At 32.8% G+C, this 27,723-nt stretch overlaps 1 protein-coding gene across 2 annotated transcripts in view; it reads right to left on the bottom strand.

Annotated features, from left to right (window-relative positions):
* Positions 1-27,723, bottom strand: part of LOC114336265 (pickpocket protein 28) — a 353,651-nt gene that overhangs the window by 208,977 nt on the left and 116,951 nt on the right. Inside the window, exons 8-9 of one of the 2 annotated variants that reach the window (XM_028286595.2) lie at positions 20,427-20,486; positions 5,988-6,183 (exon numbers count right to left, since the gene is read on the bottom strand). In XM_028286595.2, coding sequence (XP_028142396.2) covers positions 5,988-6,183; positions 20,427-20,486 — 256 coding nt within the window. The remainder of the gene's footprint in view (positions 1-5,987; positions 6,184-20,426; positions 20,487-27,723) is intronic. The other variant, XM_050657304.1, reaches the window with a different exon arrangement.

Raw genomic sequence — 27,723 nt, 5'->3', positions numbered from 1 at the left:
TTTAATAGTCATAATGTTCATTGGGGATACGCTTCAACTGATAAAAATGGAGATCTTGTGCTGGAATCGTGGGCTGAACAAAACAACCTGGCACTGCTGCATGACCCAAAATTACCCTATTCGTTCCAGAGCGAAGTGTGGAAGAAAGGTTATAACCCTGATCTCATCTTCATCAGCTTGTCTTTAGAGGACCGTTGCGTTAGAAAGGTATATAAGCGTATAAGCCTATACCAAAGACACAACATAGGCCCGTGGGAATAACCGTATATAGCGCTATAAAAGCTCCCAAAATCACTTTCAAACGAAGGTTTAATTTCAAAAAAGCGAACTGGGAAAAATATACTGATGAATTGGAAACACAAGTGAAAAACATAGTCCCGATCCCCAAAAACTATGATGCGTTCATCAAACTTCTAAAACGAACCTAATGTAAACATATACCCAGAGGATGTCAACAACATTACATATCTGGTCTGAATGACAAAGCAAAAGACATTATGACAAAGTACACCGAAGAATATAGTAAAGACCCATTCAGCGAAGTTAGGGCAGAGATAGGGGAGAGACTGCAGCAAATACTAAGTGCCTCCAGACAAGAATGGTGGAGCGAGACATTAAGTAAAATGGATATGACGCACAGTAGTAAGCAGGCTTGAAATATGATCAAAAAACTTAATGGTGATCCCACATAGATGAAAGAGGCATGTGCAATAACGCCAAATCAGATAGCCCACCAACTGCTTCTGAATGGCAAAGCAAACCATCGTTGCAAAACGCCAAAGATCATAAGAACTCAAGACCAGGAAACAACTCTCTTGCGAAACCCATTTACCATCGAAGAGATCAAAAATGGTATTGACCGTATGAAAAATGGAAAATCACCTGGGGTAGACGAAATCCTAACAGAGCAGATAAAACACTTCGGGGAAAAAGCGAGACAATGGGTGCTCGATCTATTTGACATCTGTCGCTCTACCTACCAGATTCCAAAACTGTGGCGTAAATCAAAAGTAGTAGCCCTTCTGAAACCTGGGAAAGACCCTGAACTACCGGGTAGCTACCGTCCGATATCTCTGCTATGCCATTTGTATAAATTGTATGAACGCCTCATTTTGAACCGTATCCAGGAAAAATTAGATGCAAAACTAATCCCACAACAAGCAGGCTTCAGACCAGGTAAATCATGCACAGGCCAAGTGCTGAACCTAACAGAGTACATAGATGAGGGATTTGAACAGAAAGAGATAGTAGGAGTAGCCTTGATAGACCTCACAGCGGCAGAACGATACGATAAACCACAGAACCTTGCTAACTAAGATCTATAACACTGTGCTTGACTATGATCTGGTAAATATCATTAGATCACTATTGTGTAATAGACGCTTCTACGTTGTGCTAAATGGAAAGAAGAGCAGATGGAGAACCCAAAGAAATGGCCTACCTCAAGGAAGCGTTCTGGCGCTGTCCCTATTTAACATATACACCAACGACCAACCAATGCACCCTCAGACTGAGAGTTTTGTTTATGCTGACGAACTTGGTATCTCCGTAAAGGGGAAAACACTCACACAAGTGGAGTCGACAATGGAAGAAGCTTTAAACATGATGTTAACTTACTACAAACAAAACTCATTAAAATCAAACCCTACAAAAACCCAAGTATGTGCATTCCATCTCAACAACCGTCTGGCGCATGTACAACTGAATGTTTCTTGGGAGGGACAACGCTTGGAACATACTGATAGGCCCAAATATCTTGGAGTGATACTAGACCGGTCACTAACGTATAAATTCCACTGTCAGAGCACAAGACAAAAGGTTTCTACAAGAAACAACCTTCTCCGGAAACTTGTAGGGAGTTATATGACCAGGTCTTAAAGTCAACAGCTGAGGCCTTATGTTTCTCAACAGGGGAATATGCTTGTCCCGTTTGGGGTAGATCTAGACACGCCCAACAAGTCACCACGGCGTTAAATGAAACATGTAGAATAATGACCGGTTGCATGAAGCCTACTTATCTACCCCTATTGTACCGGGCAGCTGGATTCGCATCACCAGACGACCGTAGATGCGCCTCACAATATTTGGAGAAGTTCAGGCAAACTTTCGATGAAAGGCACCAATTATACGGGTTTGACGAACCGCCAGGAACCAGCCGACTTAAATCAAGGAAAAGGTTTATGAGAAATGTCAGCGTCGAACCACCCGAACTGTTCCCCCTACATCCAGAACGACCTAATGGAATGAACCTGGACTGGAGAACCTGGCGGACACTCAACCGCATACGCACAGGTGTTGCCTCTGTAAAACAGAACCTCATTAAATGGGACATCAATGCCCCATTGTGGGGAAATACAGAATGTGGGGAAATACAGAACGTGGAGCACCTGAGAGTATGCAGACTTTGCCCATCATAGTGCACCCTCGATGATTATTTATGGCTCGCAAATACAAAGGGTGTAGACGTGGCCCGATATTGGGCAGAAAAACTGTAGTCGGATCCAGACACGAAAAAGTAAAAAGTAAGATAAGTCGTCCATAAAACTTGTGGAAAAATATGTGTATTTGGGTCACGAAATAAGGTTAACGCGAGACAACCAAACATACAAGCTACTAAGAAGAATAAGTTTAGGTTGGGCTCCATTCGGAAAAATGAAAGACGTATTTAAAACAAATATACCTACTAATATATTTAAAAAGGAAAGCTTTTAACCAGTGCGTTCTACCAGTCCTCGCATACGGAGCAGAAACCTTAAAGCAAGAATCATATTATCATGCCCGCACCGTTCCGGCACGAAGCGTTTCGTTTCCGAAAATATTGATTTTAATGGTTTTAAATATGAACAATTCATACTGTCCGGAGCGTAAAGTATCAGACAATTCTTTGTATAATCAGGTTTTTTGGAGACTACGCTACGTGCCGGAACGGTGCGGGCATGATAATATGATTCTTGCTTTACTCTTACAAAAGTATCAGCTGAAAAATTGAGAAGCACAACGAAAGATGGTGTGATCAATGCTTGGAATAAGCTTAAGAAATAAAGTCAGAAACGAGAAGTTCGTGGACGCAGTGGAGTAGCTAGCATGGGTGACACCCGGGGCGGTAATTGATGGTGTCACCCCAAATCCTAACAATAGATATTGTTAATTAAAATCAACAAAAATCCGATATGCGTATGTTTTGAATATTGAAAATATTAAGAATTATAGTTTGAATTAATGAATATGAATTTGCAGTACATAGTATTGTTTTACATTATGTGAATGAATTAAAAGTATTTTTCTCTCTCGATTTACTAGCGGGACACTCTGAAAACAGATTTTTTATATTTTATGTTTTGTGTTGTTTCAGGCACAGCATAGAAAGCGCACAATAAACGTTTCGTTTATTATGCTGTGCTTCAGGTTCGATAGTTAATAAACCGAGGTTATTTAGCCTTGTTTGCGTCACTGTTGCTCGCAAGTATTTCTTGATTAATTTTAACTTACTAAAACTTCTCTCACATAAAGCAACTGATTACCCAAATGGTCATAAACAATTTTAATGCGACCATTAAGTTTTGGAGGGAATCCATAAAAACCCATTCCACAATGACTTTTAAAAAGTCTATGGCTAACCATTTAGAGGCTGTAGTATTGGCCGCTTGTAAATGTCTTATGAACCTTGGTATTTCTAGCAGGTCTGCTTCTGATACCTCTTCATAGTAAAAGTCACAAAATGTTGAAACAGCTAATTTCAACTGTTCACTGTTATTGAAAAGCAAAGTGTGTGTCTGCACAATCTCGAACAATGAAGCCGCATCATGACTTGGATCAGAGCATTCCAACTTGAATAGGTCAGAGCATTCCAACATATCCTTTTGAAGTTTGGCTCGAAGTGTGAGTCCTGTATCGGTAGCTTACTCACCATCCATTCATTTTTGACGTCGAATTCAGTGGCGCACCTAGAATTTTCCTCTGGGGGGGGTTTGGTTTCCTCTGGAGGGGGGTTTGGCTTGGGTACAGAAATTTTTTTGTACAGTTTGTTAAAGACAAGTTACATTTTCCTACTATCCTTTATATGCCCTGGGAGGGGTTTTAACCCCCAACCCCCCCCCCCGGGTGCGCCACTGATCGAATTCGTTTTGCGGTAGGAATGTCATCGTCTTTATATTTTTTCGTGGCAAAATCTATTGCTTCATCTATAATGTCTAGCAATTCTTGCTCTTCAATATAAAGACAAAATGCTCCTATTTTTGTCGCTGGTTGATCAGCGGTTATGCCTTTACATTGCAATTCAATTTAACAAAAATTGATTTCTCTTAGTACATCATTATAAAAGAAAAGATAACTAAGAAATGTGAAATTACACACATCGTGCATAAGTTTATGTGCAGCACCTCTGGTGTCCAAATTTTTTTGTTGATGACATAATTCCTCAATAATTGCAGCAACAACACTATCAAAATGTTCTGCCAATACTTTAGTGAGCATTGTGAGCTATGTGCTCACTATATCCTATCTCGCACAGTCAAACCTTTCACTAAAGAATATATGTTATGGCAAGCACGCCACTGTGTGTGTTTTTATTTCAATATCTAGACTACATCGGAGATGATAAACACCCACGCTGATAATTTCGAGGTGCCAGTGATATGTTCCAGGACTATGAAAGGTTTTAAGAAATAGTTTATTATTTATTAATTTAGTATCGTTTTGTACCCCAAGCTGTACTGTTAACATCTCAATAAACTTATGCATTTTCTTCAGAGTTTCGTTACTTAATTCTCCAACGAACACACATCATTTTATACAGAATAAAAGCAGCGCAGTCAGTAGAATTTCCAATTAGAAAAAGTAAAGCCTTTTTTTAATCGATTTTGATCGTTAATTGGAAAATTGGAGAATTAGTGACTTAGTATTTGAGTTCCGAGTGTAAGGCCACGAAAACTGAGAGGAGGGGAAACCCCGTAAGCAACTTTGAACAATTCCAAGTGTAAGGCCACTTGTTGTGTAAAGCCACAAAGTAATTCGGAAGTTCTGGGGAGGCGCAACTAGCAACTTCGTGAAATCTTCTCAACCAGCTTTAGTGAAAAGCCACTCAACTCTGGAAACGGTGAAGAATTTCCACAGAAGAAGCAACAACATCCCGGCTACCATATCGACTACACACAGTTTAGAATTTCGACCAGTTCCAGTGTAAAGCCACTTGATCTGGAAGGTGCAAAACGTGCTCACACCCGTTCTCTGCCCGTTCCAGTGTAAAGCCACTTGATCTAGGAAAGTGCAACGTTCTCCACCCCTTCTCTACCCGTTCCAGTGTAGAGCTACTTGATCTGGGAAGTTGTAACGTTCTCCACCCGTTCCAGTGTAAAACCACTAGATCTGGGAAGCTGCAACGTTTTCGACCCGTTCCGGTGTAAAGCCACTTCTCACGGAAGTACTTGAGGTTAGTCGAATTATATTCATTTTGTATTTGTTTTAATTTTTTAAATTCACTCTGTTTCGCTATTTTCAAACTTTTAAGATATCATATCTAGTACATATTTGCATTTTTTTATTTCGAGGTGTCACTGATATGTTCCAGTAGTTGTATAGTTTGTATTTATTAATTTAGTAGCGTTTTGTACCCTAAGCTGTTAACATCACAATAAACTTATGCATTTCCTTTAGAGTTTCGTTACTTAATTTTTCAACGAACACACATCATTTTATACAGAATAAAAGTTATATACTCTCCTAGAAGAAGAGTTTTAATGGAACAGATGGTCACGTTTATTGGGCCCTTGAAAATACCGTAGCCATTGTCAGGCCACATGCACCTACTCAGTAGGTGCACAAAATTCTATGCTGATACATTATAGGGCAGTACCCTTCTATTAACGTTTATATTCTTTTTTCACGATGAATGCCAATGTCCCCTAATAATTGTAAAAATATCAAAGCAAAAAAAATCTCGTAAAATCTAACACGCGTATAAATACCATACACAAATTGTAGGTACTTACCATTTATGTAGATCGTTTTCGTCGTACCTTAACGCTTGTTGCAATTTTTTATGAGCACGGAAAAACTCTTTCCATTTCCAAGGATATCTGGATGTAGTGGCTTGATATTTGAGTTGATTGCAAAGTGGAAGGCAGTTGCAACGGGATTTTTCGCCCTTTCCAAGAAGGGCGTCTATTTCGACGACTTTTATTTCATCTGAAATAGTTAAAACATAAAACTAGCTGATCTTGAAAACTAGAAACAATATTTAAAGATTTCTATTCATGTAATGTAAACTTAAAGAAATACACCTTAACTTGTTTCCTTTAATTTGTATAAAAAGATTATGAAGCACAATTGGACTAAGGATGGCGATTGGTGACAAATCACCGGTTTTCGGTTATACCGTTATTTTGCATACCGTTTACACCGATGTTCGGGTTTTTTAATCAATACCTAATAGCCAATGTTACAATGTTGAATTTACATTGCACTTTTAAATTGCAATTTGCAATTTCGATACTTTAGAAAGAATATATTGATACCATGATAATCAAACGGTATATAAACTGTGTCGGCGTATATTTCGTACAGTGTAGTGTGATAGGCTGGAGCAAATTTTAACAAAATGAGAAGAGTGCTCTGCGCAAGAGATTTGAAATGGATATAGCTTCACGATATTCGATAATAGTATCAATTATATTAATATCGTATCGAAAATCAATAAGATACCGATACAATACATACCTTAGCAATATTAATGTCGATACGATACTCATTATCTGAAATCAATACAATACTCTTGTATTGTCGATACGCTTACCTCGATATTATTAAGAATATCGATATCGAGAAAAAAATAATTAAACGCCACGTGAATGCTGCATAAGGCCTATTATACAGTTAAAATATTATAAGACGCAAAAGCGCGTATCATCTTCATTAGTGCGCGAGAGAAGAGCGATGAACCCAATACGTCAAACTTAATAACTGAAATTGAATACTACTTCCAATCTCCAACTCCAACACCTGGACCAGACACAAATATATTATTATGGTGGAAATCATATACTAGTGTTTTCCCCGTTTTATCTCGGTTGGCTAGGGATATTTTATGTGTCCAAGGAACGTCCGTACCAGTCGAGCGGCTTTTTTCTGAAGCAGCGCTAGTACTAACGAATAAAAGATGCTCTTTAAAAGATAAAGGTATCAAAGAACTCATTTGTGTGAACATATGGATGAAGATCTTTTTAAATTAATTAATATTTCTGAAGTTACAATGTACTTTATCCCATTTCTTGTATATTTTAAGAGATTTTTTGCCCTCGGAAAATGCGGGTTTTTCCAACAAAACCTTTAATTTTCAACTAAAATTTTAGGTAAGTTAGAGTTTATCAATAATTAAATAGCTTGGTAATATAAAAGCTCTTTTCGTATAGATTATAAGTCGGCGAACATAGTGGAAGCGGTTTCCGCTCACGGTTAAACCGCGCAGACCCGCTTTTAAACGTTTTGAAAATGAATGCACGTCTTTAAATGTACACGATCATAGTCAAAGCAGGTTCGCGTGGGCCAACCGCTTTAACCCGCCTGACCGCTTTTACTCGAATGAGAATTTAGTTTTTCCGCGCGGTTTTAATGTTTGTACAATGAATAAGGAGACATTACTTGCTGCCCTTTTTGAAAGATCCCGTTTGCCGTTTTTGAAAAATAGGACTGTTTAAGCGGCCTCAGGAATATTTTGAAATTTTAAACAGTTTTTTGGCTTATAAACAAATAGAATATCTCGTCAACTACTAAATGACCTTAAATTATAAAAATGGTATGGGAAAGAGCGAGGCAGGATGTTTCTTTTAAAAGAAAAAACGTTTAATTGCGATGTGTCGTTCCTGAGGTACAACCTCAAGCGGTCAAAGTTGACCGACATGTACGGCGAAGATAGGAACAATACGATGGTAATTTTGGAAACATCACTTTTTTATTTTGGTACTCATTCTCCACACAAATTTTCATATCTTTAAAGGACTCATAAGATATATTATAATGTTAAAAACTATTGATATTACGTTATCATTAATTGAATAAAGGATAAAGGAGGTAGATTGTTGGTATAGACACCAGTGTATAGAGGTTCCACAGTAAAACCACTCCTCTGTCGGCGCTTTGATCTCAAGAAGTAATACCGGCAGTACGCAATTGGTAATTCATCAGTGGTAGATGCGGGTTTTCCCTGTTAAAACCTGTACATTTCTATGCGACTAGCAATGCGAGAGTGGGGCAAAAGCGACTAAGAACATTGCGCGGTCGCCATGCGCGACTACAGATTTTACTTCCAAATTTTCGGAGAGTGGTTCTACTGTGTATAGATAAGGTTAGCTCGTGCATCGGTCGTGGGTTGAACTGAGTAGGCTCGGGTTTACGGTGTGTGGGACGCCTGATCTGTATCTAGCAAACACAGTGGAAGAACTTATCCTGCTAAAAGTTAAAATTCAAGGAACAAAGACAAACATAGCTTAAACAAATGAACAACAGAATAGATAAACCGGAACACGAAAGCTCATTCGACGAGGAGGAAGTCTTTAAAAAAAGCAAATCAACGACAAGAACACCACCAAAGGACAACAAAGAAGAGCAAGAAAAACAAGAAATGGAAGAAATAAAGAAAATGTTAAAAGAAATGAACGAGGAGATCAAAACACAAATAAAAGAAATAACGGAAATAAAGGAGATTAGAAACGATATAAGGGAGGTAAAAGAAGAATTAAAACAAAACATCGAAGAAATAAAAAACATAAAACAAGAAATAGAAAATATGAAGAATGAATGGGCAAAGGAGAGCAAAGGAGAGGAAAGAGCAGAAACGAGAGAATAAAATGCTCAAAGCAGAAAACAAAAAGATAACAGAGGATCTATCTGATCTTAAACGATCAATGGAAAGACTAGACAAAGAAAAAAAATAACCTAATCATAAGCGGATCAATTATAGACAATGAAGACCCAATAGTTCTAAAACAAGAATTTACAAACATGCTAGAAAACCATCTAGGAGTTAAGACCGATGTTAAGAGAGCACAAAAAATTGGCACAGAAACCTGCTTAATTGAATTAGGAAATGAGGAAGAAAAAGTAGCCATACTACGAAATAAAAGCAAACTAAAAGACGTAAAGCATGAGAAAATATGGATTACAGAAGACCTCACAAAAAGATAGCAACAGAAAGCGAAAGCTATATAGGACTCATTTAAATAAATATAAAAAATCGTTAAAATCTTGACAGAGTAGCAGCTTCGATTTCCATCTTGAAATTATTGGATTAAAAAACGCGTTTTCTGCTGACTACGCGCTAAAATAAGTGTGGCCAGTCATAGTACGTTCTTTAACGGTAAAATATTGCAAAACCTCTAAATTCGAAAGAACTGCTTGGATTGACATGAAATTTGGCATTCACATAGCTAACAAGTCAAAGAAAAAACGTGATATTGTGCCGATGTGTGCTTTTGACCTGGGGTGAGTTTCACCCCTTCTCGAGGGTAAAAAATATAAGTCCAAAATAAGTCCGGAAATGGATAAACTGACTAATTCTAAGCAACCTTTGTTCTATAAAGTTTTTTATTAAGTCAATGATTTTCGAGTTATTTGCGAGTGAATATGTTCATTTTTCAACAAAATATCCACGTTTGTAGACGGTTTTACGCAAATAACTCAAAAAGTAAGGATTTTGTCGAAAAAAACATTCTTAACAAAAATATAGCCTGTTAAAAAGTGAAAAAAAAATGGTGTATATATTAGGTCTCTAGACCTAGTAGGAGCAGAGTTATAGCTAATGAAAAATAGGTTCATATTCGTCAAATTCCAAATGGAATATTTTAACGTGAAATAATCAAAAATGAAGCACTTTTTGAGGATAACTTATTACAACTTTTTTAAATTGTTTAAAAAAAGCTATATTTTTGTTTTATAAAAAAATTCTAGCATCAAAAGTAAACAAGTTACGCTCAAAATAAAGTTGGATATGTTAGCTATGCGTATGCCAAATTTCATGTCAATCCAAGTGGTTCTTTAAAATTTAAAGCAAAAACCGTGAAAGAATGTTCTATCACTTTAACGCGCAGTTTATTCCATCATTTTTGGTGTGTTAATTAATAAGATAATGGACGTATAGATCGTATATATGTCGTATAGATCGTAATGGACGGATATATAAAAAGAGATATAAGCAGAGAGGTGAGAGAAAACGGGAAAAAAGTAAAAATGGGATATAATATAATTACAGTAGACGGAAGGGAGTGGAGATGGAGTCAGAAAGAAGAAACGGTATAATGGAAATAGCGACTCCAAAAACACAGTCACACAGAAGAAACGATGTAGGGATCATGCGAGGAATAGAGAGAGAAGATATTGTAAGTGAACAGGACACTAAAAAAAATGTATAGATTTAAGTAGTGATAAGATTAGAAATAGGAACATAACTATTAATTATTGTAATAGTCATATGATTGGTGGTGGGAATAATAATGTTAAAAATAGTATTAAAAATCAAAAGAAAAAGAAACAAAAAAGAAAACATAAAATAATGAAAATATGCACCTGAAATATAAGAACAATGTTAACTACAGGAAAAATGGAAGAGATAGCAGGAGAAAGGAAGCGGCGAATTAGAAAACAAAAATTTCAGTCTCAGATATTCAAGGAGCGAAAGACAAGGGCAATATGGAGTAGAATTTATGATACTCGGAGATGTAGGGCAAAAAATACTACAGTTTCGACCGATAAGTAATAGACTTGCCTACTTGCGCATAGAAGCAAAACCAAGCAATATGTCACTACTAAACGTATATGCGAACAGAGAAGAAAAAGAAAAATGGTATGATGATATAGAGGAAGAAATATAATATATATCCAAAGAGGACACGATCATGGTACTGGGAGACTTCAATGCCCAAATAGGGAAAGAAAAATACTCAAAAATTGTAGCAGGAAGATACACAATATATAACAGGACAAATGACAATGGACAACGATTATGCAACCTAGCAATAAGAACATATATGGTCATAAGCAGTACAAAGTTCCCACATTCTGACAAACACAAAATAACATGGATATCACCAGATCAGCAAACTAAATCTCAGATAGACCATATTTTGATAAACAGGCTAAGACAATCATCAATTAAGGACGTAAAGGCGCGTTTCCACGGTACACTTTAGATGATCATCCCGGATGAATCATCCAAAGTGCAGGCCCCGGGCTATAAATGGGCAGACTGGGCATTTGCCCAGGGCGCCAAATTTTTGGGGGAGCAAAATAAAAGAGATAATAATAAAAATAAATTGGAGAAATAAATTACCCACTAAAAAATATCGGATGAAACCATTGGTAATGAAAATGAAGCTCATCTTGATGGAAGAACAAGGTTCAAAACTCAAGTTTACATCAGAATCTTTGATTCTTTAATAAGTAACTTATCAAGGTGAACATTATAGTCCAGGGTAATAAGGTTTTTTCCATGACACTTAAACAGCCAGGGTACTGAAGCGTTTTTTCGACATAAAAGCAAATTGTAACTATTTCGTGCGTAGGATCTGGCAGCCATTTTTATTTATAAACAATTAAGTGTCAAAAAATGGCATTTTTCACTTTTTTTTCAAATCAATATAAAACAGGGAAACTTATGTTTTTTTAGTAGAAATACCTTCGAGATTATGGAAAAAGCTTTAAAATGACGTACTACAACGTTTGATATACTCATTTATTAATATAATATAATTGCGAAAAAAGGTCGGAATTGCAAAAAAAATTATTTTCGCAATAACTGTTGTAAAAATTAATGTACAGCTTTCAAATTTTTGTCAAATAAGGGTGTCAAATAAGGGTTTCCATTCCAACTTGGTTTAAAAAAGTGAATAAAAAGTGCATTTATTAGTAAAAAATAATTATGCAAAAGTATCGTAAATCTTTCCTTATAAACTTTTTATTTTGTTATATAAGAAATTATACATATTTATTACAATTTTTTATCAATTATGATATAGATAACATTACTTGGTAGTTGTGCACTTAAAACAGGGTAAAAAAGTTAATTTTTTTGGAAAAAGGTATTTAAAAAGTTTATAAAGAAAAATTGACGATACTTTTGCATAATTATTTATTACTAATAAATGCATTTTTTATTCACTTGTTTAAACCATGTTGAAAATGTAGCTTATGCTTTTTTATTTGACACCTGTGGAATGGTTCTAAGTTCATTTTTTTCTGACTAATGTAATTGAAAAAAAAATGCTCTCTGGGATAAACAATTTGAATAAAATTTAAACAATTGAATGAATCGCTTTGACATTTTTATCACATATTAAGCACCAAAGAACCTTCATTTCACAAAAATTTTAAAGCTGTACACTAATTTTTACAACAGTTATTGAGAAAATGAGTATATTATCAAATTTTGTAATACGTAATTTTAAAGCTTTTTCCATAATCTCGAAGATATTTGTACTAAAAAAATCATGTTTCACTGTTTTCAAAAACATAATGGCAAAAATGCCATTTTTTGACAGTTAATTGTTTATAAATAAAAATGGCCGCCAGATCCTACGCAGTAAATAGTTATAATTTATCCCTATAGGTATTACCTGTCGAAAAAATGCTTCAGTACCCTGGCTGCTGAAGTGTCACGAAGAGGGTATATTTTTGTCTTATTACCCTGGCCTATTAGCAGGAACTATTAGTAGAGTTCTACTTTTGTTCACTTTAGGGGATGCATCGCGGATCAATCATCCAAAGTGAACCATGTAAACATGCATTTGTTGCTGTGATTCATCGGCAGTGACTAGTGAACGGCGGCAACAGGTCCACGTCGTTGTTTATTGTCGCGTTTAAAGTGTTTGTACATTTGTTATCATGGTTTTTAAGTGGAAAGACGACCATACTCCTCTAATTTTGAGTTTAAAGAAAGACCGACAGTGTCTTTGGAACACTAGAGCAGAGACATATAAAAATAAAACCCATAGAGAAAAGCGTTAAAAGAAATCGTTGAGGAGCTGAATCTTCAGGGAATGACGGTGGAAGATATTAAGTTAAAAATAAAAACAGTTCGTACCCGATATTCATCTGAACTGGCTAAAGTAAATCAATCCGTAAAAAGTGGTAAAGGGCCAGATGACGTTTATGTCCCCAAACTTTTTTGGTACAAACAAGCCGATTCATTCTTACGTGCAGTTTGTGTACCGAGGAGCAGATCAGCAAGTACAGTGAACAGGGCCCCCGTAAGGGTTACTGGCACCTGTGTGCAAAAAAGGATTTTGGCGCCCCTTAAGGCATTTTGGATCATGTTTTTATTTACTTTTTGAAGGTAGGTAGGTGCTTGAAATAAACCAAAATACTGAACTTTAAAAATCATATCTATTCACTCATTCATTCAAGGTAAAATATTGTAAAACCTACGAATTTTTAAGAACCGTTTGGATTGACATGACATTTGACATACACATAGATTAGCTAAGGTGTAAGGGAATAAAGTGATATTTTTTAAAATTTTATTCACCCCTTTTTGGGGGCGAAAAAACATACGTTCAAAAAAGTCCGGAATTGGATAAAATGACTAATTTTGAACAATTTTTTTTCTACTTATAAAGTTTTTTTTTACCAAGTCAATACTTTTCTAGTTATTTGCGAGTAAATGTGTTCATTTTCCAACAAAAAAGAACACGTGTTTAGACGGATTTTCGCAAATATCTCAAAAAGTGTATTTTATCGAAAAAAATATAGCTTATACAGAAGTGAAAAAAATGGTGTAATTTATGAAGTCTGCAGACCCAGTAGAAGCAGAGTTGTAGCTAATGAAAAGAAGGTTCTTATTCGTCAAATTGCAAATGGAATATTTCAACGTGAAATAAGTGTTTAAAAAAAGCTATATTTTTATTTTTTTAGGTGTTTTTTTAATATCAAAAGTAACAGTAAGGTACGCTCAAAATAATGTTATTCCCTTTTTTTGGTAAACAAATCGTGAAAATCAATTTTCACTAATTAGCATGCCAAATGAAATTAATCGTTACCGCTTCACCACAAGATACTTTACTTATGTATTGTTTATATGATCTGCAGTTTTATTGATTCAAAGTGCTTATTTTTGAAAAGGCTGTAGTTAAAAGGGTTTGAACGAGTCACTAGTCATGAGTGTATACAAATTTTGAACAGCCACAACCAATTTTTTGGAAAAAATCCAAAATATTCAGAAAAGCAACACCTTACTTTTTACTGATTGAAATTTTTTACTGAGACTTTTGGTATCACTAATAATTTTATGTTATTTGGAAAAAACTAATTTATTAAGATTAAGATGAAGACTAATAACTCGAAAAGTATTGACTTAGTGAAAATTAGTCAGTTTATCCAATTCCGGACTTATTTTGAACGTATGTTTTTTCATCCCTGAGAATACCCCAGGTACAAAAGCACACGTCGGCACAATATCACTTATTTTCTTGTTAGCTATGTGTATGGCAAATTTCATGTCAATATACAGTATGTCCCTGTAAGTTGTATCCATATGGAAAACTTTTTTATTATTAATTTTACGAAAAAAAGTTATTCTTCATAAAAAGCTCTGCATGGTCCAAAATCTAAGATTTAACCATCAGATATAAAATTTTATGAATATTATACGAGGAATGTCAAAAAGTTTGATTTTCACTCAAGAGTAAAGTAGCTTTATTTTTCACAATATTGAAAATTGCTATTATGAAAAGTTGTTTGGAATTAAAAACTATATTCTAATATGCAATTACATCCTTCTAATTGAAAATTTTTTTTTTGAAAAATTATGGATAACTAACATTATTTCCAGTTATTTCAATTCTGATAACTCTTTTATTATTAATTTTACGAAAAAAAGTGATTCTTAATAAATAGTTCTGCATGGTCTGAAATCTAAAATAAAACCATCTTATGTCAAATTTTATCAATTTTATACAAGGTATGTCAAAAAATATGTTGGCTCAAGAGTAAAATACCTTTATTTTTCACAATATCGAAAATTGTTTTTATGAAAAGTTATTAAGAATTAAAAACCCTGTTTCAGTATGTAATTACATCCTTCTAATTGAAATATTTTGAACTATAAAGGTACTTTACTTTTGATCTAAATTTATCTTTTTTGACATACCTCGTATTTGACTCGTAAATTGACATAAGATGGTTGTATTTTAGGTTTTAGAGTATTTTAGACCATGCAGAACTTTTTATTAAGAATCACTTTTTTCTTAAAATTAATAATAAAAGAGTTATTAGAATTAAAATTACTGAAAATAATGTTAGTTATCCATAATTTTTCAAAGAAAATTTTTTTCAAGTAGAAGGATGTAATTGCATATTAGAATATAGTTTTTAATTCGAAACAACTTTTCATAATAGCAATTTTCAATATTGTGAAAAATAAAGCTACTTTACTCTTGAGTGAAATTCAAACTTTTTGACATACCTCGTGTAATATTCATAAAATTTGATATCTGATGGTTGAATCTTAGGTTTTGGACCATGCAGAGCTTTTTATGAAGAATAACTTTTTTTCGTAAAATTAATAATAAAAAAGTTTTCCATATGGATACAACTTACAGGGACATACTGTATGAGCAGTTCTTTAAAATTCACAGCAAAAACCGTGAGTAAGCGGACTATTATTTTGTGGACTAAAACATCAAAATGAAACAATCAGAATAAAATCGTAACAAAATAAATTAAAATGCCTGAGTTCTGATATGTTCTTGCAAATGGGAATCGGCAGTAACTGGTTGACTGGTTGATATACCTACTAATAAAATTTCGTGTGTGTTTATACTTAATCCCATTTAATTTCTCAACTTTTATTTTAAAATTAATTTTTGTTTTTTTGTTTGTTTGTCCTTTTTTTTTAATTTTTGACTCCGATTTTGGCGCCCCTAAAGGATGGCGCCCGTGTACATTGCACACCTTGCACATATGGTAGCGGGGGCCCTGACAGTAAGTATAGCATTTTGTTATTTTGTTATAATGAAGAATGTGTTGATGTGAAACGGGAGTGGAGCTGCAGAAAAAACCCCATACAGGAAGCAGCAGAAAAAACAATTGTCAAAAAGAAGAAGGAGAATAAAAAAGAATGGTACAATATCGATTCTCAAAAAATTATGAAAAAAAAGTGGAAGCGAGATTAAAATGGATAAGAACGAACACGACAGAAGAGAGAGAAAATTACGAATTACATACTGAGAAATGAGGGCAAAAAAATAAACAAAAAACAAACACGACAATGGATAGATTTAAAGATCCAGGAAATAGAGAACGAAAAATATAACAGAAATTCAAAAAAATTCTCTAATAAAATTAAAGAAGACAATAGAACATTTAAAGGTAAACCAAAAGGAATAAAAAACAAACAAGGTAAAATTGTAGAGGAAGAGAAAGAATATAAAGAAATATGGACAAGTCACTTTAAAGAATTACTAATTGAACCAGTTATAAATGATGAAATAGAAGACGAGGACGAAGAAAACGATCCTACAAGAACCAACATTAGAAGAAGTAAAAAATATTATAATGAAGGGGAATAATGGAAAGGCACCTGGGAAGGACGGAATAAATCTAGAACTAATAAAATACGAATGGGACATTTTGCATAAAAAATACATGAATTGATTAAGAAAATATGGAAAGAGGAGACAATGCCGAACGAGTGGGAAATTGGACAGATTATAACGATCCATAAAAAAGCGACCAGCATGAGTGTAAGAACTACAGAGGTATTACACTATTAAACGTTGCCTATAAAATATTATCGTCAATAATACAAAAAAGGTTAACGGATGAAACAAAAAATATCATAGGACAATAATACCAATGCGGTTTCGTAAAAGGCAGATCAACAACAGATGCAATACATACCATTAAACAAATCATGGAAAAAGCACATGAACATCAACATGAAATAGAAATATTATTTATAGACTTTGAACAAGCCTTTCGAGTCAATAAAGAGAAAGGAAATAATGAAAGCCCTAAAATATCACGGAGTAAGTAAAAAAACTAAGAAACCTAATAAAAATGTCAATGAACAAATCAGTATTCTAACACTAAAAGGGGAAACAGAAGAATTCGAAATAAATAAAGGAGTGAGACAAGGTGACTCACTGCCGGCAACACTATTTATTCTGACAGTAGATTTTGGTTAAGAAAGATTCACAAGGGAAACCTAAGAGCATCAGGTTACCAACTAATCGCCTATGCAGATGATATAGCGATAGTGACAAAAATAAGGAAAATCATGAAAAAATTATTAATGGAGATTGAAGACGAGGGAAAGAAGATGGGACTAAGAATTAATGAGAAGAAAACAAAATTAATGAGACTCGGAAAAGCAGAACAAAACAGAGAGATAAGAATAGGAAATAAAAAATTCGAGGAAGTACAGAAATTTAAATACCTGGGCGTTATGATAAACAACAAAGGGGAAAGAAAAACAGACATCGAAGAAGGAATAACTGCAACTAGCAGTTGCAGAAGCAAATAGAAAACTATCTACTAAAGAGTAAAATATTGACCAAACAAACAAAAATAAATACATATTAAACAATAATAAGACCAATAACAATGTATGAAGCAGAAACGATGACTATGACAAAAAAAGACGAAGAGAAATTAAGGATAAATGAACGAAAGATAATAAGGACAATACTGGGTCCAGTGAGAATCGAAGAACAAGAGTATAGAAGGAGAACGAATAAAGAAATTTTAGAAGAATTAAATGGTGAAGATATAGTAAAGAAAATAAAAGTACAAAGAACCAAATGGCTGGGTCATATATGGAGACAAGGACCAGAATCAGTATCAAAAGCTATGATATTGTGGCAACCAGGATTAAAAAGGAGACGTGGTCGACCCACATCGAAATGGTTAACTGAAGTAGAGGAGGACCTAAGAGGGGCAGGAATTACAAAATGGAAAGAGAAGGCAATAGACCGGAAGAAATGGAGACATATTAGTGAACAAGTACAATGATCATGGGGACTGATCCACCCCCTAAAATGGAGCTAGAAAGCGAAAGCAGCGAAACCCCACATGGGGTGTTAAGCCATATACTATAATATCGATATTCTTCTTCTTCTTCACGTGCCATATCAGAATTATTCGACGTTGGCGATCACCATTGCGAAGGCTTCTCGATCTTCTGCAATATGGAATAATTGTCCTGCATTTGATATCTGAGTCCATTCACGAATGTTCTTTAACCAAGAAACTTGTTTTCTTCCTTTCCTACACCTCTACTGACCTCTATTTTGCCTTTAAGGATCAGTTGTAATATTTTATATCGACTTCCTCTCACTATATGTCCCAGATAAGACATTTTTCGATGTTTAACAGTCTTTAGCAGTTCTCTATCTTTGTTGACCCTCCTTAGTACTTCTCCATTAGTTTTCCTTGCTGTCCAAGGTATCTGCAGCATTCGTCTATGAATCCACATTTCCAATGCTTCAATTTTGTTCATGATCGATACTTTTAGCGTCCATACTTCTGCACTATACAAAAGTACGGACCAAACATAGCACTTAACCTTTCTTTGCCTTAGTTCTAAACTGAGATGATTATTGCAAAGAATTGACTTCATTTTCGTAAAAGTAGTTTTAGTCATTGCTATTCTACGTTTTATTTCTATGTCTGGATCTAGTTGGCCCGTTATCACAGTTCTCAAATATGTCATTTTGTAAACTTTCTCATCTATCGATATTACGAGTGAAAAATGCCAAAAATACCAAAATTTCAATCAATAATTAGGTTGAGAAAATGGAATCTCAAAGTTCAAAATCGGTATAGGTTCTATAAAAAATGGATTTTCTCGGCTTCCCATGGAGCAGTTTTCTTCATTTTTTTTTTTGTTTTCAAGTAACTCGAGTAGAGCCATGTAACTAACGCACTATTAAATGTCAAAGTTGCTTTTGCTTTGTTATAATAAATAAATTTATTTATAAGAAAATAAAACTACATATTTGTTCCAAACTTTTTTTAGATAAACTTACCACAAGTGTACCTTTTAATGTTTAAAATACAAATATTCCCAGTTGAAACCTGTATAATTATTTAAACAATTTTTTTAAACAAATTAAAAATTTTTGTTACGTTACAAATTAAAAATACGTTAGTTAGGTGGCTCTACTCGAGTTATTTGGGAACAAAAAAAAATAAAGAAAATTGCTCCATGAAAAGCTGAGAAAATGCATTTGTCTAACGTATACCGATTTTAAACTTTGAGATTCCATTTTCTCCATCCTGATTTTTGATTGAAATTTTGGTATTTTTGGTATTTTTCACTGGTAATACCGATAGTTTTTATTATTATAATATATGGTATGAGCCTTTTAAAGATATGAAAATTTGAGAAAGGGTACCGAAATAAAAATTTGATGTTTCGAAAATTATCCTCCTATTGTCTATATCTTCGCTGTACATGCCGGTCAACTTTGACCGGTTGTATCTCAGAAAGCACTTATCGCAATTAAACGTTTTTTCTTTTAAAAGAACCGTCCTACCGCAGTCTTTCCAATACTGTTTTTATAATTTAATGTAATGCAATATTTGCCGAGATATTTTATTTGTTTATAAGCCAAAAAATTGTTTATAATTTCAAAATATTCCTGAGGCCGCTTAAGTCCAATTTCAATTCTGTAAAGTACATTAGGTTGGTATAGTTCCTTTTTATACACAAATCATAGTTATTCTTATGTATCGTAATAATTATCATAGTTATTATAGCGACCGTAAACAATTAACAATTTAATTGTTGTTAAACTCTTCATTCAATTTTTATCGGCTTCTATATAATCGGCAAATATAATCTATACCAAAAGGGCTTTTATGTCACCAAGTTATTTAATTATAATCGGCATAATTCGGCAAATATAATCTATACCAAAAGGGCTTTTATTTCACCAAGTTATTTAATTATGAGTAAATACTTACTTACCTAAAATTTAAGTTGAAAATTAAAGATTTTGTTGGAATAATCCGCATTTTCCGAGGAAAATTTTCGTTGAAGTAAATCGGGAAAAACATGTCTGTATACATAATTTAATTACGGTGAATTTTTATTTGGGTGATTTTGGTGTAAAGTTAAAATCTTTGGAGTTATAGAGCAATAATTGAAAAAACACGATTTTTTGAAAAATCTAACACACTACACACTATCTGTGAACTTTGAATACCTATTTTTTTAATATATAGAATCATATTCGATTCCAGCAATAAAATTGCTGGTAAATAACATTTCCTTGTATTTTGCTAATTAGCCCAGAGTACATGTAGATGAGCCTATTAATAAATTCGACTAAATCAGAGGTTTATACAATGCTAGAGTTTATACTATGCTAGGGTTTATACAATGCTAAATTCGCCTAGAGTCTAAAATAGCATAGGTAGACATAAAAATAGATACTTACTTTCTGCGTCATCAAGGCATTTTTTGTTTGAGTTTCCACAAATGCTAGTTGTATTCTCACCTAAATTAAATAAATAAATACTTATTAGGGGAGTGCAATTAGAACGAAAACATGCATTGTTTCGGAAAAATTCAAACAAGCTTATATTTTTCTAAAACTTTTTTTGTTAGTTGATATACATGTTAAAGTAAAACGTTCTACTCGCAGATTTGGCCGCTAATTGTTTATTCATTGTTTAAACAATAACAATTGTTTTATATAAATAATTTTAAAAATATCGTTAAATTCGTTATTTTACTTTGATCAAATATGTTTATATTTTGTTTTTGATTATACTAAATTCGAATATGGCATTGAAATTTGAAAATTCTTATACAGAAGCTCTTATACAGTATGTCTGCGTAGCTAGGAACCACATGGAAAACTTTTTTATTATCACTTTTACGAAAAAAAGTTATTCTTATTAAAATGCTCTGTATAGTCAAAAATATGAATTTCGTTAAAGGGTAAAGTACCTTTATATTCCAGAATACCTAAAAATTCTATTATGAAAAGTGGTTTGAAATTAGAAACTATGTCTAAATATACAATTACATCATTCTAATCGAAAATTTTTTTTCAATTTTTACTCAAATTACGGATACTCATCATCATTTTATTACAATTATGATAACTATTTTATTATCACTTTTACGAAAAAAGTTATTCTTCATAAAATGCTCTCCCTGGTCTAAAATCTAAAATACAACCATCAGATATCAAACTTTTTTAATTTTATACGAGGTATGTAAAAAATATGAATTTTTCTTAAGAGTTAAGTGCTTTTATTATTCACAATATTTTATTTAGAAGGATGTAATTGAATACTAAAACAATTTTTTTAATTCCAAATAACTTTCCTTTATTTATAACAATTTTCGATATTGTGAAATGTAAAGGTACTTTACTCTTGAGTGAAATTCATATTTTTTGACATACCTCGTATAACATTAATTAAATTTGATATTTGATGATTGCATCTTAGATTATATACGATGCAGAGTATTTCATAAAGAATAACTTTTTTTCGTAAAACTGATAATAAAAAAGTTATCAATAGGTTCTAAGTTATGCAGACATACTGTATAAGAGCTATAAACAATTTTTTTACTGAACATTTATTATTGTTAAAGCTTATTATTAAATGTATTTTAGGTAAGTTTTACAGAAAAAAGTTTTGATCACTTTGTATAGACATTTTTTTAGCTGGTAATTTTCGATTTTTGTATTATATTTTTGTTATCTTTCTTAATTTTCTTAAAAGGAAATAAGTTATTTAATTTCTAAAGTAAAATAATTCAGTGCATTTTAAAGATTACACCCTAAGCTTTAAAAAAGCATTTATAAAACTGTAATAGATTTGTTCAAACTTGATTAATACCGTCTTAAAGTGGTGGTAATTCTATAAAACTACGAAGTTTTCAAAAATTACATTTTTTGAGACGTCATATCATTTGAATTAAATTTTTGAGATTTTTTTTGAACAAAACATCATTTAGTAAGAAGCTTGAAAGGTAAGTTGTGCAAAATTTAGAGTTTATAAGAAAAATTGTGTTAGTTACACATTTTTAAATCATTTTTAAACAAAATTCATGTAAGGCTCATTTTCCGCCCACACCGTACTTATGCCCATACATTTTATTTCTTTCTATTATAACCATAAGATAGCTTAATTATTCTTCTTTCATGTTCAATTTGTAAAATTTCATTTGATCTATTAGTTAAAGTATTACGTTAAAATAACTCCACCGTGCACTTCGCCGTACGTTAGTTTACAGTGCGCCAATGTTTGTGAGAACGGTGACTTTAGCGTTATAAATAAAAAATTATAGAAGACACGGATTTAATTTTAGAAAATTCTTTATTTAAGGTTTTTTTTTGTAAAATTTTCTGAATTTTTCAATGGTCAAATCAGTTTTTTCTTAAAATTTATATATACCGAGGTATTTAAAAAAACATCTAATTTCGTAGTTCATTTGTTTAATAAAAAATGAAGCACCCACTGCTCGAGTATAACTTTTTGATATGTTGTTTATTAAACTTGTTTAAATGAAATTACAAAAAGTTCTACCTTGTTTGATTTTTTCCGAAGTGAAAATCTATATGCACTCCCCGAGATCTATATCTATATAAGATCCGAATCTAGATCGACCTTCACCCATATGCTTTCCGGATGAAACAATTTTTTTATTAAATTTCATACATAGACAAATATTACTTGCATGGGTTGCCTATCAAAATCTTTTCATAGCTATTCTTAAAGGGGTGTATGGTTTGAAATCAACATTTCTAGCGCATTTTGAGATTTTTTTTGAGAATATGCTAGAATTATTTTATTTTTGAATTAAGTACCCAAGCATATTCAGTACAATTCATAATTCATGAAAAAATCTTAAAAAATCCAACGGTGGCAAATTTTTAAAGACACCTCAAAAAACAATGGATTTTGCGGTGAACATCAGAACTCATCATTGGATCATGTTAAACAAAAAATTCAAAATATTTTATTAGCTTATAGACCAGGGCGCATCTGTAAAAATATTAGTACATTTGGACGTTGAGAGGTGACTTAAATTTTTTTGCAGAAGTTGCTTGAAAATAGCTCAAATAATAATATTTGGGTTATCCTCCCTGTCAAAAAGGTCCGGAACATTGTTTAAATAACAAAATGTCAAAAAGTTAAGGAAAAATTCGATTTTTTTGTTCGTTTTTTGATTATAACTTTAAAAGAATTCATTTTCGAGAAAATTTGTACTGACCTAAAAGTTGCATAATTAAATTTTCTACAATATAGAATTGGTTAAAAAATTAAAAAATAGTCACCCTTGTTGCAAAATAGCAATAATTGCGCGGAAAAAACATACAAAAACAAGTATTCGCATTTTACGTTTTTCAACAATTTATCCTACACCTAGAACCTTCATATTTCACCCAGAAAAACTTTATGATACATTAAAACAACACTGAATATTTCATTAAGATCGGTTCAATAAATTTTGCAAAATAAATTTTCCAATCCAGGACTGAAAATAAAGCAGATAGCAAGTTGAGTTTTTTTTTGCTTATAGAAGTGTGCTGTACCTACTGTACCTTTCATTTGAAATTTGCAAAACTAAAATCGATTAACTACTACGACGTCAGGAATTTTTTTAAATAAACATTAATTATTGGTGCTACGCTCAGGACAGTGGATAGTTTGCTCTGATTGGGCATTCCAATGACCTTTGGTAATGATTGATACATTTTAATTTTTATTACATTTCGATATAAATAAATAAATATGTTTATTGCAAAATAAAAACACATACTCTATCGTTTGAAATAACACTTTTTTTAGCAAAAACTTTCTTTGTTCATATTATATTTTAACTTAGAGAATAAAAGTTTATTATTTTTAAACATATGCAATTGTTTAAACAATATTTCACAAACAATAATAAAATTAGTTTGATTTTTGTGGAATTAAAATATTAAAATACAACAAAATATAGAGTAAGAAAATAATATATTAAATAAAGATTGGAAGAAATTTTGGTGGAAATCAACTTGTGTGAATCGAACACTGCTGTCCTGCGCGTAGCACCAAATATTAATGTTTATTTAAAAAATTTACTGACGCCTTGGTAATTAATCGATTTTAATTTTGCAAATTGCCAATGAAAGATACAGTACTCTTCTATAAGCAAAAAAAAATTCAATTTTTTATCTGCATTATTTTCAGTCCTGCAAAATTTAAAAAAAATGAATTGTTTTTGCGAAAGCTGGATTGCAACATTTATTTTGCAAAATCTGTTAAACCGATCTTAATGAAATTTACAGTGTTTGTTTTACTATATCATATAGTTTTTCTGGTTAAAATATGAAGGTCCTAAGGGTAGCATAAATGGTTGAAAAACCTAAAAGACCAATACTTGTTTTTGTATGATTTTTTTTTCGCAATTATTGCTGTTTTGCAACAAGAGTGACTATTTTTCAAATTTTTAACCAATTTTATATTATAGGAAATTTAATTACGCAACTTTTATGTCAGTACAACTTTTCTCAGAAATGAATAATTTTAAAGTTATAATCAAAAAACCAATAAAAAATTGAATTTTTCCTTCATATTTTGACATTTTGATTATTTAAACAATGATCCGGACCATTTTGAGTGGGAGGATAACTCAAATATTATTATTTGAGTTATTTTCAAGCAATTTCTGCAAAAAAATTTGAGTCACCTCTCAACGTCCATCTCAAAATAGATGCGCCCTGGACTATTATTAATTTCTCGAGATAAGGTTGTCGAGTTTTTTAGTTTTATCGATTTTTGACTTTTTGGTATCACTCAGAAGTCAAAACAACGATTTTTTTGCAAAAAGGATGAAAATCAACGTATTTATTATTGATTAACAAAAAATAAGCATAAAAGAAAAAATACCTCGACGGCGTTACCTCAAGAAATTTCTATAGAAAATATATACAAAATTCCAGGTGGATCCGTCAAGTCGTTTTTTAGTTACAATGTCAACCGCCTTTGAAAAAAACAGGTGTTTAAAAAAACTTTGGAAAAGGCGTTTAAATTATTGTCAACTTTTATTTTCAATTTCTTTTTTGTCTGTGAAGTAGTAAAGTTATGCACACCGGAATGTTTTTGAATCGCTGAGTAATTTACAAAAGAGAATGTTAACAGCTATTGACCGTTGTTCAATACGTTCGAGCGCGCTGATATTCAACACTGTCTCCCTACCTCCCTACCTTCGACTCGCTTTGTAGCAGGTTCGCGCCAGCGCGCTTGAGCGTAGTGAGAAACGTTCAACAGCTGTTCCAATTATTTTTTGTAAATTACTCTGCGATTTAAAGACATATTCCAGTGTGCATCACTTTACTGTTTGACAGACTAAAAATAAATTGAAAATAAAAGCTGACAAAACTATAAACGCGTTTTTCTCAAAACTTTTTTTATTTCAAAGGCGGTAGACATTGTAACTCAAAAACTACTTAACCGATCCACCTGGAATTTTGTAGATATTTTCTTTAGACATTTCGTGAGGTAGGTTGTCGAGATATTTTTTTGTTTTATGTTTATTTTTTATTTAACAATAAATATGTTGGTTTTCACCCATCTTTTGCAAAAAAATTGTTGTTTTGACTTTTGAGTGATACCAAAAAATCAAAAATCGTTAAAACTAAAAAACGCGAGAGCGTTACCTCGAGAAACTTATAACCTAATAAAATCTTTTTGAATTTTTTGTTTAACATGATCCAATGATTAGTTCTGATGTCCACCACAAAATCCATTATTTTTTGAGGTGTTTTATAAGCCACCGTTGGCTTATTTTTCAAAATTTTTCCTTAAATTTTTTTTTCAATATTTTATGAATTGTACTGAATATAAAAATAGTCCCCCATTGTATACCGCTAAGGCGGCTTTGGGATTATAGCAGCGTAGTCTGCTATATCTAGGGCCTACGGTATACAAGGAAGGTAACAGGGCCAGTGCTACGTTTCAACCACCTCTGGTTTTACACAAGGTACTCATTTTTATTCAGCCTGATTCGACCTGTGGCCTACAGACATTTTAAAAATGTCTAGATTTCTAGATGTCTCGCTGGCGCTGGGTTTCGAATCCCGGCCTACTTGCGTGGAAGTCAGACATGCTACCGCCTGAGCTATCCGGGCCCTATACTGAATATGCTTATTTAATTTTAAAATGAGGCGTTGAGAACCAGAGCGGACCAACCCACAAAATCTTAAAAAATTCATCATTACATGTTTTCAGTAGCAGAAAACATATTTATCAAAGCCAGTATGGAATAAGTGAGCTACTACTATTCTATAATAGATGCCGCTACTGAAAAGTTTGGTGGTTTGGTCCAGTCGGTCGATTTTAATAATTTGTCCATGTCATACTGGATCATGTGGCTTAGTCCACTGTGGCAGATAGTTCAATTATTGTTTACTGTGGGTTGGTTCGATATAAATTACACGTATTTTTGTGTAGGTATTAATATTTTGACTATTTGGTAGAATTACATAGTTTAATTTGAAAAGTATGGCATTACCTAGTTGTTCGTATGTATCTGTAGACGCCCATTGTAGACTCCTGCAAAACTTGCGATTCTTGAGGAAATAAAATAAAATATGAAGTAGATCAAACCAAACTGAAGGAATCAACTTTAAAACTAGAACTTCACCAGCGCAAAGCCCAACAACTACGAGATGCTATGGATCAGGTTGCAAAAATTCCATCGAAAGAAGATGTTACAGTTATCGCCTTTGATCTTATGAAAACCATACCTACACCCGTCATCTCTACTGGTATAACTTATTGTAAGAGGCAATTATGGACATTCTGTCTAGGAGTTCATAATTTGCAGAACAGTGAAGACACCATGTTTATATGGGATGCACCGATTGCATCTTTTGAGCCCAAGAGCCCAAGAGATGGGATCATGCCTGATATACTATATTAAAAATAATGTAAAAACCAAAAACGTTATAATGTATTCTGATGGCTGCAGAGGCCAGAACAGGAGTATTAAAATGACTTTAATTTGCAACTATATTGTCCATTCTCAAGAATTTGCGGTAGAAGAAATTCAACATAATTTTTTGGCTAGCACTCATTCTTTTCTCTCGTGCGATAGGGACTTCGGTCTTATTATATTTTACGTTCCCAATAACTGGCTTAATGTCATTTAGGAGCGAAGAAAAAAAATCCATTTATAATAGTCTTAAGAGAAAAATAAACCTTTTACTCTACGGTCGGTTTAGAAAAACTTATTACAAACAAAAAAAAAATACCTAACTTTAGAATCCTCAAAAGTAGAACGGCTAAAAAAGTATTGTATTATAATAAAAAAAGAAGACACATTTGCTGTATATTTGAAATATGGCATCAATGAGGTTCATCCTGTACAAAAATTTAGTATTCAGAAAAGAAATATGTTAATGGAAGATTTCCAAAGACCAATACTTCCATTGTACCCAAATGGAAATTGTATAACCGACGCCAAAAAGAAACATATTTTACAGTTAATTGAATTTATTCCACCTATCTATCATAACTTCTTTCAGTCTTTAAAATGTTCATTAGCAGCGCACGATGGAATTCCCATAGTTGATAAAAATTTTGATTAAAGTTTTCAATATTTAACAAATTATGATTTTTTAAGTTAATCTATGCCGTAAAATGTTTATTTTGTAATAAAATAATATTGAAATTAAAATATTTGTCTTATTTGGTTTTGGTCCACTACGGAAAAACAAAAACTCT

This window comes from Diabrotica virgifera, chromosome 7 (assembly GCF_917563875.1).
Source record: "Diabrotica virgifera virgifera chromosome 7, PGI_DIABVI_V3a".
In the NCBI taxonomy this organism is placed as follows: Eukaryota; Metazoa; Arthropoda; class Insecta; order Coleoptera; family Chrysomelidae; genus Diabrotica; species Diabrotica virgifera.
Note: the sequence above shows the minus strand (reverse complement) of the source record. Positions and strands in the feature narration are given on the sequence as shown.